At 34.2% G+C, this 18,023-nt stretch overlaps 1 protein-coding gene across 1 annotated transcript in view; it reads left to right on the top strand.

Annotated features, from left to right (window-relative positions):
* The window catches only part of COL24A1 (collagen type XXIV alpha 1 chain), a 396,587-nt gene that overhangs the window by 93,219 nt on the left and 285,345 nt on the right, over window positions 1-18,023 (top strand). The window contains exons 13-14 of the mRNA XM_027114231.1: window positions 14,619-14,672; window positions 16,720-16,764. Coding sequence (XP_026970032.1) covers window positions 14,619-14,672; window positions 16,720-16,764 — 99 coding nt within the window. The remainder of the gene's footprint in view (window positions 1-14,618; window positions 14,673-16,719; window positions 16,765-18,023) is intronic.

Genomic DNA, 18,023 nt, shown 5'->3' with positions numbered 1-18,023 from the left:
CCATTTTTCTAGATTCCACATATATGTGTTAATATACTATATTTGTTTTTCTCTTTCTGGCTTGCTTCACTCTGACAGATTCTAGGTCCATCCACATCTCTACAGATGACCTAATTTTGTTCCTTTTTATGGCTGAGTAATATTCCATTGTATGCACATACCACATCTTCTTTATCCATTCATCTGTCGTTGGACATTTAGGTTGTTTCCATGTCCTGGCTATTGTAAATAGTGCTGCAACGAACATCGGGGTGCATGTGTCCTTTTGAATTATGGTTTTTTTAGGGTATAGGCCCAGTAATGGGAATACTGGGTCATATGGTAGTTCTAGTTTTAGTTTTTTAAGGAATCTCTATACTGTTCTTCATAGAGGCTGTATCAATTTACATTCCCACCAACAGTGCAAGAGGGTTCCCTTTTCTCCACACCCTCTCCAGCATTTATTGTTTGTAGAGTTTTTGATGATGGCCATTCTGACTGGTGTGAGGTGATACCTCATTGTAGTTTTTTTTTTTTTTTTTTAATGGTACGCGGGCCTCGCACTGCCGTGGCCTCTCCCGTTGTGGAGCACAGGCTCCAGACGCGCAGGCCCAGCGGTCACGGCCCACGGGCCCAGCCGCTCCACGGCATGTGGGATCCTCCCAGACTGGGGCACGCACCCATATCCCCTGCACCGGCAGGTGGACTCTCAACCACTGCGCCACCAGGGAAGCCCCCTCATTGTAGTTTTGATTTGCATTTCTCTAATAATGAGTGATGTTGAGCATCTTTTCATGTGCCTCTTGGCCATCTGTATGTCTTCTTTGGTGAAATACCTATTTAGGTTTTCTGCCCATTTTTTGATTGAGTTGTTTGTTTTTTTTGATATTGACCTCCATGAGCTGTTTGTATATTTTGGAGATTAATCCTTGTCTGTTGCTTTGGTTGCAAATATTTTCTCCCATTCTGAGGGTTGTCTTTTCATCTTGTTTATGGTTTCCTTTGCTGTGCAAAAGCTTTTAAGTTTCATTAGGTCATTTGTTTATTTTTGTTTTTATTTTCATTACCGTAGGAGGTGGGTCAAAAAAGATCTTGCTGTGGTTCATGTCAAAGTGTGTTTTTCCTACATTTTCCTCTAAGAGTTTTATAGTGTCCGGTCTTACATTTAGTTCTTTAATCCATTTGGAGTTTGTTTTTGTGTATGGTCTTAAGTAGTGTTCTAATTTCATTCTTTTACATGTAGCTGCCCAGTTTTCTCAGCACAACTTATAGAAGAGGCTGTCTTTTGTCAATTGTATGTTCTTACCTCCTTTGTCATAAATTAGGTGACCATATGTGCATGGGTTTATCTCTGGGCTTTCTATCCTGTTCCATTGATCTATATTTCTGTTTTTGTGCCAGTACCATACTGTCTTGATTACTGTAGCTTTGTAGTATAGTCTGAAGTCTGGGAGCCTGATTCCTCTGGCTCCATTTTTCTTTCTCAAGATTGCTTTGGCTATCAGGGTCTTTGGTGTTTCTGTACAAATTGTAAAATTTTTTGTTCTAATTCTGTGAGGAATGCTGTTGGTAATTTGATAAGGATTACATTGAATCTGTAGATTGCTTTGGGTAGTACAATCATTTTCACAATATTGATTCTTCCAATCCAAGAACATGGTATATTTTTTCATCTGTTTATGTTATCTTTGATTTCTTTCATCATTGTTGTGTAATTTTCTGAGTACAGGTCTTTCGCCTCCTTAGGTAGGTTTATTCTGAGGTATTTTAATCTTTTTGTTGTGATGGTAAATGGGATTGTTTCCTTAATTTCTCTTTCTGATCTTTCATTGTTAGTGTGTATAGGAATGCAAGAGATTTCTGTGCTTTAATTTTGTATCCTGCAACCTTACCAAATTCATTGATTAGTTCTAGTAATTTTCTGGTGGCATCTTTAGGATTTTCTAGGTATAGTATCATGTCATCTGCAAACAGTGACAGTTTTACTTCTTCTTTTCCAATCTGTATTTCTTTTATTTCTTTTTCTTCTCTGATTGCCATGGCTAAGACTTCCAAAACTGTGTTGAATAGGAGTGGTTTCACTTTAAAGGTTTTAATGTATTAAGATAAACTTATAAAACTGTCAAGAAATGAAAAGTAAGCCAAACATTTTGTTTTCTTGCAATTACATTCAACATTCAAGTTAATCTTGTAATAATTATAACAGCAGAAACTGTACCATCATCATTACCATCATCACCAATTTTTAGTCTCAAGCACTTTGTTAAATATTTTGTATGCCATCTCATTTGATTACACTCTATTATACTTCTGAATGTTAGTATATTCTTTACATTTTATCTCTCTTACACATATCCCAATAGAAGTACCTCTCTATGTGTCAAATATCTAATCTAAATATGCAGATTGGGCTGTCTCAAAATTGATAGTAGGTGAAGTTCATCTTTTTTATTCTTGTTCTCCATTCTATGTCTTGATTTTTTTTCATCCATCTCCTACCAAAGTATGCTGTCAGTAAAAGAACTAATTAATTTATTTATGCTATTATATTATTTCCAGTGCTTAAAGTGTTACCTTACCCATTAGTAATTATATTTTAAGTATAGTTTAAGACGGAATAAGTAATCTTTAATGGTGGAATTTTAGGCGTTGCTGAGGAAACATTTTCACAGAGTCTCTGTGATATATCACTTAAGTAGCTACCATCTTTATTAATATAGCTGGTCTTATATAGATATTAACTTTATCTTTCCTTGGGCGGGGCTGCATTGGGTCTTCATTGCTGCATATGGGCTTTCTCTAGTTGCATCGAGCGGGGGCTACTCTTGGTTGCAGTGCGCATGCTCTCTCATTGTGGTGGCTTCTCTCTTGTTGCAGAGCACGGGCTCTAGGTTTGTGGACTTCAGTAGTTGCAGCATGTGGGCTCAGTAGTTGCAGCACACAGGACCTAGAGCACAAGGGCTTCAGTAGTTTTGGGACACAGGCTCAATAGTTGTGGCTTGTGGGCTCTAGAGCGCAGGCTCAGTAGTTGTGGCACATGAGCTTAGTTGCTCTGCGGCATGTGGGATCTTCCTGGAGCAGGGCTCGAACTCATGTCCCCTGCATTGGCAGGTGGACTCTTGACCACTGTGCCACCACAGAAGTCCCTTAACTTTATCTTGACAATGTATAGGTATTATCTACTTCCCTACTCTGTAATGAACTGTAAAATCGTCCATGGAAATTTATAGATAACTTCTGGTTTCTTACTCCATAGGGAATTATAATATTATCCAACAGATGCTATTGAGTTCAAAAGAGGAGTTCAAGAAAACTGTGGAAAGATAGTGAATGGAATGATCACTGGGTTCTTTTTTTTTGAGTGTACTGTTCTTTATATTAAAAAATTTGTAAAGTTTTATTTCTTTAAAGATATATGCCTTTGTAATAGATTTAGATCTTAGAAAAATTATATTTGAAAAACACATGCATTCCATTTTTCCTAAATAGTGTTATAAAAAAATCTGTCTAGTGCTGTACTGTGTCATGTATACTATATGTACTTTCTAGTTTTTACCACAAAATGATTTGACCATGTTTATGAGGAAATCACTGTACTTAGACTAAGATACAGTTACAACCACAAGTCAAATTATGCCAAGGTTGGCCTCAGAGACTGTTCCAGAATATTATCCTATGCATAAATGCTCCACCATGTTATGTTTATTATAAGTAAAATCATCTTCAGATATCTTTGACATTAAGTAAGGGCAAACATATTATTATGGGATATTATGTGGCATGAGACACATATTTCAATTTAGATGATTCAAATTCCATGAGAAGAATGGTTACTTATTACTGTTTTAATAATAGTAAAAGGAAAATATCTTTTGATAACATTTCCACTCTCTTTGACATGGAAAGATATTAGGTGTGTGAATACAAATATGGCCATTTTCTCTTGATCATTTATTAAATTATGTATACTATTTGTTGTTATATATGAAGTAGATATTCAAATATGGAAGCAGAATTAAAGGATCCAGGCCAACATAAAGAGCTGACAGAAGCCATACATGTGAAAGAAAATACAGAAACCTGGAAATGCTGAAATCTAAAAAGGACCCATTTAAGAAGTTTTTGGCTATGCATATGTCAAAGACTATTAGGTCCAATCTTCTGCTGGTTTCATAGCTATTTAGAAGTGTAGGTTGGTGCTTCATTAAGGTACAGCTATGTGGATCCTATCCATGTTATTTCACTTACTGTCCTTAGAATTTCTAAGATGTACTTTATTATAATCACCACTCCCCTTTAATTAATTTGATTAGTCTTACATTGTAAATGAGCTTGTTTCCTCAAATTTTAGGTAGATACAATTACTCAGCCTTTGAGCATAGCATATGATTCAGTTTTTTAAAAATTGAAGTATAGTTGATTTACAATGTTGTGTTAGTTTCAGGTGTACAGCAAAGTGATTCAGTTATACATGTATGTATTCTTTTTCAGATTCTTTTCCATTATAGGTTATTATAAGATATTCACTGTAGTTCCCTATCCTATACAGTAATAGTTCCCTATCCTGTACAATAAGTCCTTGTTGTTTACCTATTTTATATATAGTAATGTGTATCTGTTAATCCCAAACTCCTAATTTATCCCTCCCTTCTCCCCCTTTCCCCTTTGGTAACCATAGTTTGTTTTCTATGTCTGTGAGTCTGTTTCTGTTTTGTAAATAAGTTCATTTGTATCACTTTTTTAGATTCCACATGTAAGTGATATCGTATATTTGTCTTTGATTACTTCACTTCATATGATAATCTCTGTATCCATCCATATTGCTGCAAATGACATTATTTCATTCATTTTTATGGCTAAGTAATATTCCATTATATATAATTAATATGTATATTAATATATATATTCCATATAAAATGGAATATATGTGTGTATATATATATACACACACATATACATATGTGTGTGTATATATATATACACACACCACATCTTCTTTATCCATTCCTCTGTCAGTGGACACTTAGGTTACTTCCATATTTTGGCTATTGTAAATAGTGCTGCTATGAGCATTGGGGTACATGTACCTTTTCGAACTACAGTTTTAATCTTTTCTGGATACATGCCCAGGAGTGGGATTGCTGGATCATATGATAACTTTATTTTTACTCTTTAAGGAACCTTCGTACTGTTATCCATAGTGGCTGCATCAATTTACACTCCCATCAATAGTGTAGGAAGGTTCCCTTTTCTCCATACCCTCTCCAGTGTTTATTGTTTGTAGACTTTTTGATGATGGCCATTCGGACTGGTGTGAGGTGATACCTCATTGTAGTTTTGATTTGCATTTCTCTAATAATTAGCCATATTGAGCATCTTTTCATGTGCATGTTGGACATGATTCCGTTTTAAATAATTATTGTAACATGTAATTTGTAGAATAATAGTAACTCCTTTTAGATAACTCCTTAAATTTTATGTAACATATTACACTTATATTTTTAGAGTCTCTGAAATTAAAGCCAGAAACTGGTAAAATAAATTACTTCACTTTCTGTATTATAAAATATGAAACACTCTGATAGTCAAAATAGTGAAGGTAGTAGGCATAGAAAACTTTAAAATCCAAGTTTAGGTCACTATAAATATAAGCTTTTTTGGATTACTGTATTGGTTTCTAACCTGAGTACTAAAGCTCTATGTTTGGTGTGAATAGTTTACAAAAATATGCAAGTGTATATGTATTGACATGACATCATATACCTGTGCAGCATAGAAATATATAGGGGAGTAGTCAAAGTCCTGTCCAAAATTGTTAGTAATATTGCTAAGCTTAAGTTTGGGAAGATGTTGCTATAAATCATATGCTCATACTGGTTGCCAAAGAATCACTTATTTCCCTGAGTAAACACTAAGCATGGAATTAAGTTGTTGTGAGCCAGCTTCCTTAGTGATGTCTATATTGTTTTAATGAAATTATAGACTTACAGGTAAGAGATATCCTCTCCTAGACAGTATAAATATTATGTGAATGCTATTGAAAATGGATACATTTTAAAATAACATATTATTTTGGTTGTTTGAGTTATTTATTATTTAGCCTTGTACTGGTATTTTTTACATTAATGTTTGTGTTAAGTTATTTCATTTTAAATCTTCCCAGAAAACTCTTTCTTCCCCAAAATAAAATACTATATTTATTCAGAGTTTGCAGATAAGAGTTAATATTTGTCACATAATGTGTTTTTGCTTTTTCAACCAGGAAAAGTAAAAAACTGGTTTTGTTAGGAATTTGGTATATTTTAGGATCAGACTATGTAAAAGTAGTTTTATTAACAAATTCATTTGTTCCTTAGTCTTGGGTTGTTGACATTTGAGAAGTGGTTTTCTTCCTTGTATTGTAAACTATTTTTGATTTTAGAATCTTAGTATTAGGTACTCACTAATCACAATTATTTTAAAATGCCTTATGTAATCAGTTACATATTAGTCAGTGTTTGTGTACTCATGCCTTTTGATATTGAGATACTATAATTCTTACCTCTTCCTTTTCTTCCCTCCTACTCTCCCTATAATGTCACAATTGGATCAAAATCCTTGTTGTCAGTTAATATTAGAGATCTTAAAAACAAGGTAGTAGACCATCTTTATTGGTCAGGACTGTTTTTAAAATACCAAAGAACTCCTGTTCTATTTTACATGTTTTACTGTCTTTGAGAAGCTTCTTGGAGCATATGATATGAACCAAATTATTTAAAAGCATAAAACCATCCGCTGATTTATAATGGAAAAGAAGAATGCTGTTTAAAAAAAGAGGAGACACAGGGAAAGAGGATATATATGTATTTGTTAACTTCATATTTTATATATGTTACTAATTCCAAGTAGCTCTCTTTTTAATGCAAAGTTTCCAAACTTCCTTCTGTAGTGTGCAGTCATGAAATTCTATAGCTGCTATTAAAAAAGCATTTTACAGGGCTCCCAGATTGATTTAATCAATAGTCTCTTGTAGTAAGTTGAAGCAAATTTATGTAGCTCCGCGACCTAAAATATCTCTGCTAGAATTGATTTTTCCAGGATTGAAGGTAACATGATATTGGAGATTTGGATTGACTCTCAACAGTACCTAGGAAACTGTTGTCAGAATACACAGGTTTTCTAAGGACTTTTTCAGATCTGATAATAATAGATTATAAATAATCAAATCATATTATATTTGAAGTTTGACAAAGAGCAAAAGAGTACTCAGTTTTCTTCCTATGAATATCAAAGTATCGCAGCCTTAGAATAGTGGACAAAATAACGCGCTTAAGGCACCGGGACTTCAGAGGTGTTTACTTTTCCAACTATAGAAAGGAGTGTCTCCTTTTCTCTTACACCTTTCTGTTAGAAGAGTCTATTTAAAGTAAACTGTATTTTGGCTTCTAACTTCAGTGTTAGAATTTCAGAATATAAAATCCTTCTGTTAGACATCTGTTATTAGTTCTATCTTTAGCCCCAAACAATCTTAAATACGTATTGCACAGCTGTGTTTCAAATACATACATTTTATGGAGAATTTGGAGACAGTGTTTTCTTTGTCCCAGGAAAAGTTTGAAGTTGATTCATGAAGAAAGAACTACTGTTGCTAGAGCATTACAAAATATTGTCATTAATTTTTCAGTGATTCTGCCTCTTTCAGGAAAAATGTATTTTCTGGATTCTACTTTACTGGGATGATCTGTAGTAACTATGTTTGGCTAACTATAGCTTGACAAGATGTATGAAGAGACCAGGACTTTGAATTAAACCCAGCTTCAAGGTCGGGTCAGTTACTGAGAAGAGGGATGCCCAATGAACTGTAGTTGGTAACTTTGGGGAAGTCCAGGAAGAGCATGATTTCATAGAGGTATGACACCAACAAATGGGAATTCAGGCAGGCATTTATTTTCAGGGTGGATAATGTAAGGGAAAACTCAAGAGAGTCTTGTAGGTTATCAAAATCAGGAGTGTGGAAATGTGAGTGCAAATATGGAAGTGAGGTTTGGCTTGGCTTGTATTCTCAGTGTGGGAAAATGGCAAGAATGAGGCGTGACCCTTATGATTGAGGGATAATGTGTGGCAAAACTGGTTCTTGAACACGAGAAAAAGGAAGAGTCCAATTCCCAGAACTAGAGTACAAGCTGGTAACCAGTACTTAAGAGCAAGGCAGGAACTTGAGCCTGAGAACTGAGGCCCAGATCATAGCTAGGTTAACAGCAAGCCTGACTTGATGCCAAATCTCCAAGAATTTGTCTAAAACCCATTAAATTCCTACCTAAGTTTAAAATTAGTCTCAACTGTTAGGACATGGTTGACCTTGCAATGTGGATCAAATTGTCTTACCTATAAGGAAAAGAAAGAGTCAGAGACTGGATTATCACAGAGCACTTTACACTCCAGCCTTTACCTACAATAATTGTGTTTCCCTTTGAAGGATTTTAAAATATCAGGATTTTCTAGTAGTATGTATTCATGTGTAGAATGTGTAAAATTAACCTCTGGGTTTTATGTTAGTGTGTCTAGTCCTAGACAATTTAGTGCAGTCTTCTGTTTTCATTGCTTCGTCTTGGAAAAAGTTGAATTTCTGTTTTTATTGGTAATGCCTGTTTACTTTATCACTAATGCTTGTTTAGTATATATGTCTTTTATGATAATTTATCTCTACTTTAGATTGAATATATTATTTCTAAACATTTGTTCTTTAGAAAGAGCAAAATGTGTTCATAGTTAATTGTAGTCTTTAACTGAAAAATTTTGCAATGCTTTTATTCTTTAATTCCATAAATATAGTCACCAGTATTTTATGGTTATTTTAGTCCTCGTGTTTCTCTAGTTATTTTATATTCAGTGTTTATCTACTGTCTTTGTAGAACTAGGAAAATAATTATTTTACTAGACTCCCTAAGCAATAAGTTTTCCACTGTTTCCTGATATTTAGCTGTACCACCAAGTATAGTATCTGTGTGTGGTCTACAATATTAACACCACATATATATTCAGGCATACCAAGTCTAGAATACTTGTTTTGTTCTTAGTGTTTGATAACAGTACAATAAGACCCAGGCAAGAGAGAAACTTGATCTGGGCTGTGCACTTTAGAGGACCCTGTACATCACAAACAAATAAAATAAAATGTATTTTAAAAACTCTTGATTTTCCCATCACTCAGGATTTAGCACTTAGCATTGGCATTGTATGCCCTGTAATCCTAGACATCCATTCTTGTTATTACGTATTAGTTACCATTGCTATGTAACAGATTGCTCCATGTTAGCAGTTTAAAACAATAATAATAAATATATATTATTTCTTATAGTTTCTGTGGGTCAGGAATTTGGGAGTGGCTTATTTGGGTGGGTCTAGCTTAGGGTTTCATATGAGGTTACAGTCAAGATTTTGGGCAGAACTGCAGTCATCTGAAGGCTTGACTGGGACTGATCTGCTATTAAGGTGGCTCACTTACTGGCTGGTGGGAAGTCTCATTTCCTCCCCATGGGGAACTCTCCACATTGCAACTTGAGTGTCTTCACAGCATGGCTGTTGACTTCCACCAGAGCAAGTGGTCCATGGGAGCAAAGTGAAAGGTATAGTGCCTTTTATGACCTAGCCTAAGAAGTCACATTCTGTTACTTCTATATTCTGTTAGTCACATAGGCCAGCCAGGAGTCAAAATGGGGGGTCATTACACAAGGGCATTAATACCAGGTAGTGAGAATCATGAGGGTCTATCTTTGAGGCTGGCTACGAAAGTATTTTAATAATGTTCAAGGCTCAGAGAAATTCTTCTCCACATCTCTTTCTTATAACCTCATATCTGAATACCATGAAGTTTTGAGGCTGGTACCACTGCCAACATTAGAGATGGAAACTGCTTGAGATTGTGATGAGGACTGAGCAGGCAGTAGAAGCACTTCCGTTGAGGAAAGATGAATTTACTTATCTAATTCTCCTTTTAGTATGAATGCAATAGGCTCTTGTGTAATGAAGTACTGCTTCAAGTAATGCAAACTTTCTATTTTCTTGCTTCTCTTTGTGTTCTTTGTGTTTGGCTTCAGAGGTAGTAGAACTAGTGCAATATTTGCAATAGCTGAGACTGAGAAATTCCCAGAGACTGAGAAACATTTTGTATTATTAAACAATTCATATTACTCTTAAATTTTGTATATCATAGGTATAGAAACAAAATTCATGAAGCATGATAAAAATTGTTTATGTAGGCAGCTAGATGGATAGGAAATTGTAGAATTATGCAGTTTTAAAAAGATATTTAATTACATTACAGTAAAAATGTTAAAGTAAATATAAAATTTTAAATTTATTAACTAATATTGATTATTCATTGATTATAATTTTCAATAGAGAATTAAAAGCAGTAGAAAATCTTCAAAAAGATTATTTCCTTAAATTCTTAAAATCTAGAAACAGTGTGAGTACTCTTACATTGAGTATTACCACATAGTAAATTCTGCAAATAGGACTTTATTTAAAGGAGATTTAATTACCAGTTATATTAGTTTTCTATCTGTTGCTACATAACAAATACCACAAACTTAGAAGCTTAAAATACACCCATTAATAAATCTCATAGTTTTCATCAGTCAGCAGTCCAGATAGTACTTAACTAGGTCTTCTGCAGTCAAAGTGTCAGCTGCTGCATTATCATCTGGACGCTTGACTGGGGAAGAGTTCACTTCCAAGCTCATTCAGGTTGTGAGAAGAATTCATTTCCTTGAGGTTGTAGAACTAAGAGGCGCTGGCTCTTTGCTGGCTTTTGGCTATAGCCCAACTTCAGGTCCTATGGACTGTCCACAGTTCTAGAGGTCACTCACAGTTCCCTGCTGTGTGGCCTCTCCAACACAGCTGCTTATTTCATCAAACTCAGGAAGACTCTAGCTCCAGGCTGCTAAGATGGACTCTTATATAGTATAACATAATCACATCATTGGCATCCCATTACCTTTGCTCTATTCTATTTGTTAGAAGAAGCAAGTCATAGTCCCACCACACACAAAGGGAGGGTATCATACAAAGATGTGGGCAACAGGAATCATTAGGAGTCACCTCAAAATCTGCCCACTACATTGATCAAACAGTGGAAATGAGCAAGAAAATTATTCATAACTTGAAGAGATCAAGTGAAATCCCCGAAATGTCATATTCTTTACAAAATAAAATTTTACAACTGATCAAAACAGTGAAAATGTAAAAAAGAGAATTATGTTCACAGAAGTAACAATGCAACTCTGGCATGCCATTTATTTACTTGTTTATTTGTTTGTTACTGAAGTATAGTTGACACAACATACAGTGTTGTGTTAGTTTCAGGTATAGCAAAGTGAATCAGTTATACGTACACATATATCCACTCCTTTTTAGATGTAATGGCCCATATAGGCCATTACATAGTATTGAGTAGAGTTCCCTGTGCTATACAGTAGGTCTTTATTAATGATCTATTTTATATATAGTAGTGTGTATATGTCAGTCCCAGTCTCCCAGTTTATCCCTCCCCTCTTTCCACTGGTAACCATAAGTTTGTTTTCTATATCTGTAACTTGATTTCTGTTTTGTAAATAAGTTCATTTGTACCATTTTCTTAGATTTCACATATAAGTGATATCATATGATATTTGTCTTTCTCTGTCTGACTTACTTCACTCAGTATGACAGAGGAGATGATTATTACATTCATAAAATTGGCAAGTTGGGCAAAAAGGGCAAAAACTCAAGCTTTCCTATGGATGATTATCCTGGAAAATGGCCATTATATCCTTTGGTAGTAGGAGGATATTTCTAAGAGAACACAGTTTGATTAAATTAGGGGTTATAATTTTCCACTAAGTAAATATGAGAGAAAATTTAGTATTTCATTTTGCAACAAATTCTTTCAAGTGGAGAAACAAATTGTAGAAACTGTGTCATTTGTATTCCAAGTTCGAAGGCAGAGTGTTTTGTCACTACTCTTCCATATTTCACAACCAACATTTAAGATCATTTTTTTTTACAATGAAGATATATGTTTGCAAATACTTAGGTTTATTTTATTAAAGGAATTCAGAGCTTTACCTGCAGTAAAAAAAAATGCATATAGTTGCCAAAATTGAAATAACAACTGAATAACATTGTACAAGCAGTGACATATTTAACAATATAAAACATTGGCATGATTTTCTTCAAAAGAAAATATATGTCCAATATGTAGCCAAATATAATGATGCTTTTTATGGAATTAACTGTACTATATTTCATGAAACAAGAAAATGTAGGAATTATTTCAAATATTGATGACACGATGGTCAACATGTAAGATGGGTTAAAACAAAGATATCTTTATCTAGAATAGAGAGTTAAAAATGAACTGCTTAATGCATAGTAAAGTGAGAGGAGAAATAATACATAAAAAATGTTAAAGTAGGTGTATTCTCAGTTCAACTAAATTGTTTCGGGGGCAAAGTGAAGTTGAACAGCTAATATTTATTATATGTATTATTGAACTACCAAAAGAATAGGAAGTTGAAATCAATAAGTACTTATTTCGTTGTTTTTATGCTGGCTGTAGAAAATACAGGCTTTGTGATAAGTGGAGAACTAATCACAGTTCTCTCCCTTCTCCTAGCAGGGAGAAATCACTAGTTGGGTGGGATGCTGAACTGGAGAGCAGCTCCTCCCACTGGATGAGGGTGGGGGGCCAGTCGGTCCCAAAGAGCACATTCTCTAGGCAATCCTGAGTGAGTCCCCAAAGATGTTTTCAGCACTCCCACTCCTTGTTCAGACCAATTGTTTCCTTGTTTTTTTGAGAAAAACTTTATTAAGATGTAATGTACATACCATAAAATTCACCCCTTTAAAGTGTACAAGTCAGTGGTTGTTAGTATATTCATAGACTTGTACAGCCATTGCACTAATTTTAGAACATTTTCATCACCTCAGAAAGAAACCCAATATTGTAAGCAGTCACTCTCCAATTCTTCACCACATCACCAGGCCTCAACAACCACTAATCTACTTTCTATCTCCATAGATTTGCCTATTTTGAACATTTCACATTAATGGAATCACGTAGTATGTCCCCCATTCTCTATTATTTCACTGGGGTTTCTGGAAAATCTACTTATGATCCATCTAAAAAATCAATCATCTCATGTTTCAGATTTATTACAGTATTTTTCTTCTACTTTTTCCATTACGTGTGTATCACAGATACTTTCAAATACCCATAATAATTCATACTGAATGGAATGATGTATTGCAGATTTGTGAGCTTATGGTCAACAGGATTTGACTTCCAAGGACAATGAGAGCAAAATGCCTGCCTGAATTTCAACTGACTTTGAAGGGGGTATGGCTGCAATATGTTTGACTATACAGATGGTTTTTGCATTATCCTCTGATTACAAAATAAGAAAAACCACTCCTAGTACGAGTTAACTATGTCTTAAAAACATCATATCTTTTTTTCCATTGTTAAGCCATCTTTTCAACTTAGCCCATTCGTGTTTGTACTAGTGAACGAGTGATTATTGGCAGTCTGTTGAACACATAATATTTAATACTGACTTGCCTAAATAAAAGATTATAAAAATCTAATAATGTACTTTATTTTGTTAGCCTTAAAAGTTTTTAAAACTGAGTGTTGTCAAAGTGTTCATAATAAGTATTATAAAGAATTTTGTAAAGTAGCCTTTTAAAAAGGGAGCTTTGAAGTTGATAAACTCAATGGTAAATCTCTCGAGAAAAACTTTGAGTATATAAAGCAAGAGTAACTGAGTAATTGAGTTATTTTACAATAGAATTTATAATGAGGAAGTGTGTTAATTTACTGTCCTTCACAGTTTTACTGTAGAATTCTCAATAGACCTTTGGGAAGCTTATATTTCAATCTCACTGCATTTTGTATTTACAATATTTATGTGCATTTTCCCTTTTCTTAAATGATGTTTTTACATGTTGTATTGTATCTTGGAATGATGGGTTAAAGTATTTAATATAGCATGGTAGAACGAGCACTGACTCTGCAATCAGACTGCCTGCATTCAAAGCTCAGTCCCACCCAACATTAGTGGGTGCAAGTGACTTAACCTCTCTGTGCTTTAACTTCTTCAACTATGAAGTGAGGATATTAGTACTCATTGATTTGACCTACTGTGAAGATGAAATGAAGTAGTGTATATATAATAATGTGTATAAAGCCTTTAGCCAAGGTAAGTGTGCTAAGCATATGCTAAATATTAATAGTCATTTCATTCTCTGTGGTGTGTGTATAGGAACAGCATGAAATAGTGCACAAAATTAATGGATTGGTCCGCTGGAAATCTTGGTTCTGTTTCCTCTCATTCAGTGGTTCTTTACATAATGGATAGCAAATTTCTATTTTCTCCAGCTTAACTTTCTGTATATATTGAGTGGCATGTAAAATAATTTTATAAACTATAGAAACAGTGTACTTAAAATCAATTAAGTGTTATGTAAAACAAATACACATTTTTGTTGCACTATAATTCATAGGTTAGGAAATAAATATTTCCTATTACTAAGTTCCTTATCAGAAAACACAGCAAAAATGAATTCTTTACCTATTTTGGCTTTAATAGCATTTCTTTCTTTTTTCTTTGGGCCAGGGTTTTCCAGGTGACTTTGGAGACAGAGGCCCTGCAGGTCCTGATGGCAGTCCTGTGAGTAAATTGTGATGGTCCACCCTTGCAGTCTAACATCACTCAAGACTTCATAGCAACCGTACTTGCCATTCTCATTATCACATTCCTGACAAGCACTCTTGGCCAGAGAGTTTTGATACCACTGAGCACATTCCACTTTGTGGTTTTACAGCATGGGGAATAAGGCAAAAGTGTTATAAATTCTGTTTTGAGAGATAATCATTAAAATTAATTATTTTGACCAGGTTAAACATGACTGATTATTTAAAATATTAGAAGTATGCAATCACGATACTGACTTGTATATTTGTGGGGAGGGGCATGGGGAAAAAAGCCTTTCATGTACATCAGGGTACTAACAAGCCTCATGTAAAAATTGTGCATTTGGTGATTGCTCTTTTGGACTCAAACCTGTCATTGATCTACCTTACTTTTCAGTATTTTATAGAGAAGTCTTTTGGGGGGATTGTTTAGATATCTATGTTCAGATTAGGGAGTTAAAATTCTAAAGTTAGTTTAATTATATTATCAAAGGATGATGATGGAATGCTGTTTTTTGACACTAGGCAGAAATGTCTTTACTTTTTACCCTCAAAATATGGCTGTCCCCCAATATATGTCATGTACACATTCTTTTCATAAGATTTTTAAGGTGAATTAGAATCAACTACTAAATCCTTGGGTCATAAATTAGGAATAGTTCCTATATTTAGACTATGTAAATTATTAGCATTTATACTTAAAATAAAGTGTTTGAAAATAGTTTCTTTTTTTATTTTTTTCTAAATTATAACTGTATTAGTTTATTCAGTGAATTTAGCAAAAGTTTTATTTGTTATAAGGCTTGGAAAATAAAATAAGAGTAGAACTGATTTCCAAACAAATTGTTAAAAAGTTGAATCATGTCTTAAGTAGAATGTTTACCATCTTATTCTTGCCCATCATTCTGGGGAGCTTCCCATTTCAGGCATAATAAAGTAAAGCATTATTTACATTTTTTCTTTAATACCATCTATGTCCTTGCATACCTAGTGTGAAGCCATCTTATTTAATGTTTTGTCAGTTAAATATACATGAAGTTTGTTAGGGTTGGACTCCTAACAATATTTAAAAATTTTCTCTTTGAAGTCTGCTGCTTATATTTAAAATATAATACTTCTGGAAGAGCATTTGGAGTCTTCTTTAGAATGCAAGAATAAATTGGATATTTTCAGTTTATTGGTTTATTATTCTCTATATTTTATACTGTACTTTTGTTTCAAAACAGAATTTGAAATGCAAAAATAAAGGGAGGGTGTATTCTTACACTTTGTACCCTGTAAATGATGTAACTCTGACATGGAGTAGATTAGGAATTATCACAAAGACTGTAATGATGATTCTAAGACTGTCACAAAGACCCATCATGAATCAACTGGAAAAATTTAGATAATTTAAAATCTCATACAAATAATTTAACAAAGTTGGTAATTTCTTACATTTGTATAGTACTTTAAGAAAATTTTCAAAAGCTCATATATATATATATTAGAGTTTTATTATTAACTGTAATAATATATATATTACAGTTTTAATTCTTTACAAAATGAAAACAAATATTACTATTTCAGTTTCATAAATGAGAAATTTAGAGAATTTAAGTAATGTACTTCAAAAGTGCTGATAGTGTTTTAAATCATCTGAAAATGTTCTTCTCACCTGACATGCTGACCACTTGTCTTTTCATACTACATATAGGCTAATTATGTTTATAATGCTGATTATTAATGGGATTCACGTCCTTTATTAGATACATAGGAGACACAGAGAAATCTATATCCTAGGCTAGGTGGTAGTCCTAGTATCTAAAAGCATGAAGCCAGGGCCACTTTTAAAGAATGTAAGCTGCCACCAGAGGTTTGCACTTCTTAGGAGGATGCATAAGAGTAGGGAAGTTGCAAAAGTTAGCTAAAAGAAGGTAAATTTTGATATATGTTTTCCTAGAAATTTTTGTCTTCATCTTTAGAAAATACCCTTAGTAGTTTGGAATCATATTTAACCAATTTTGCACATTTCTCTTACTTAGGGACTTGTAGGTAGCATTGGTCCTCCGGGATTTCCTGGGCTTAGAGTGAGTATCAGATATCATCCTTCTTATCAAATATTTTTGTGTGTATTTATATTTGTTAGATGTGTTTTTAAAACTTTACAAAAATGAACAGTTTTAGTGTCATTGTTGAATATCAACCTTGCTCACATGTATTTCTCCACCAGATATGCAAATTAGACCAGTAGTATGAATTTAAAAATTAATTATACTTTAGGATACACTGAAATAACAAATTTCTACAGGTTGATGTGTATGTGTATTTATCTTAAGGATACTTAATCAAGACTCAGTTTCTCCAGAAGTGTAAGACATAGAATAGCCACTTCTTTCCTTTGAGACAGTCTTTCATACCATCTGGTCTAGAGAGGCAGATAGGTCTAAACAAAAGCACATGATAACAGTAGGCTTTATGAAATAAAATTGAATAAATGGTTAGGAAAACCATCCTGGACAAAAGGTAGGAGCTGGACTTCACCAGTGCCATTAAACATTCTAATACCTAACTTATTCATTGTACTTAAAAAAAGTGACTATATTATTTGTTAACTTAATCAGTTTTTATACAGTGAATTCAACTCTTGAGTTTCACTGAAGTTTCTGATGTCAGCAAAGTACAGTTTAAAAGCAATTCTGTGGAGGCCAAAACAATGTAGTCCGGATATGTAGCTCTCTGATAAATTTTTGATTATTCATTGAAGTAAACAGACTGTTACTTTTTTTTTTTTTTTTTTTTTTTTTTTTGTGGTACGCGGGCCTCTCACTGTTGTGGCCTCTCCCGTTGCGGAGCACAGGCTCCGGACGTGCAGGCTCAGCGGCCATGGCTCACGGGCGCAGCCGCTCCGCGACATGTGGGATCTTCCCGGACCGGGGCACGAACCCGTGTCCCCTGCATCGGCAGGCGGACTCTCAACCACTGCGCCACCAGGGAAGCCCCAGACTGTTACTTTTGATATATCTTCATAAATATATTTCTCTCATCCAAGCTTCTGGTTCATGACAGGAAGTAAATTACAGATATTTTAGATAAATTTAGAGCCATATGCTTTAACATTGAGCTAGCTAAAGATAAGATTGACATACTTTTATGACATGTAAGGAGCCTAATGAAAATAGAATCTTTAAACTATTTCTGTTCATCTAAAAGTAGGGCATGACCATTGGCTGAGGTAGAATTTTCTTTAAAAATCAATTTAGGGCTTCCCTGGTGGCACAGAGGTTAAGAACCCGCCTGCCAATGCAGGGGACACGGGTTCGAGCCCTGGTCCGGGAAGATTCCACAT

Source organism: Aethalodelphis obliquidens, unplaced genomic scaffold, assembly GCF_003676395.1.
Source record: "Aethalodelphis obliquidens isolate GAN/ISIS:26980383/991018 unplaced genomic scaffold, ASM367639v1 scaffold13, whole genome shotgun sequence".
Taxonomy (NCBI): Eukaryota; Metazoa; Chordata; class Mammalia; order Artiodactyla; family Delphinidae; genus Aethalodelphis; species Aethalodelphis obliquidens.
Note: the sequence above shows the minus strand (reverse complement) of the source record. Positions and strands in the feature narration are given on the sequence as shown.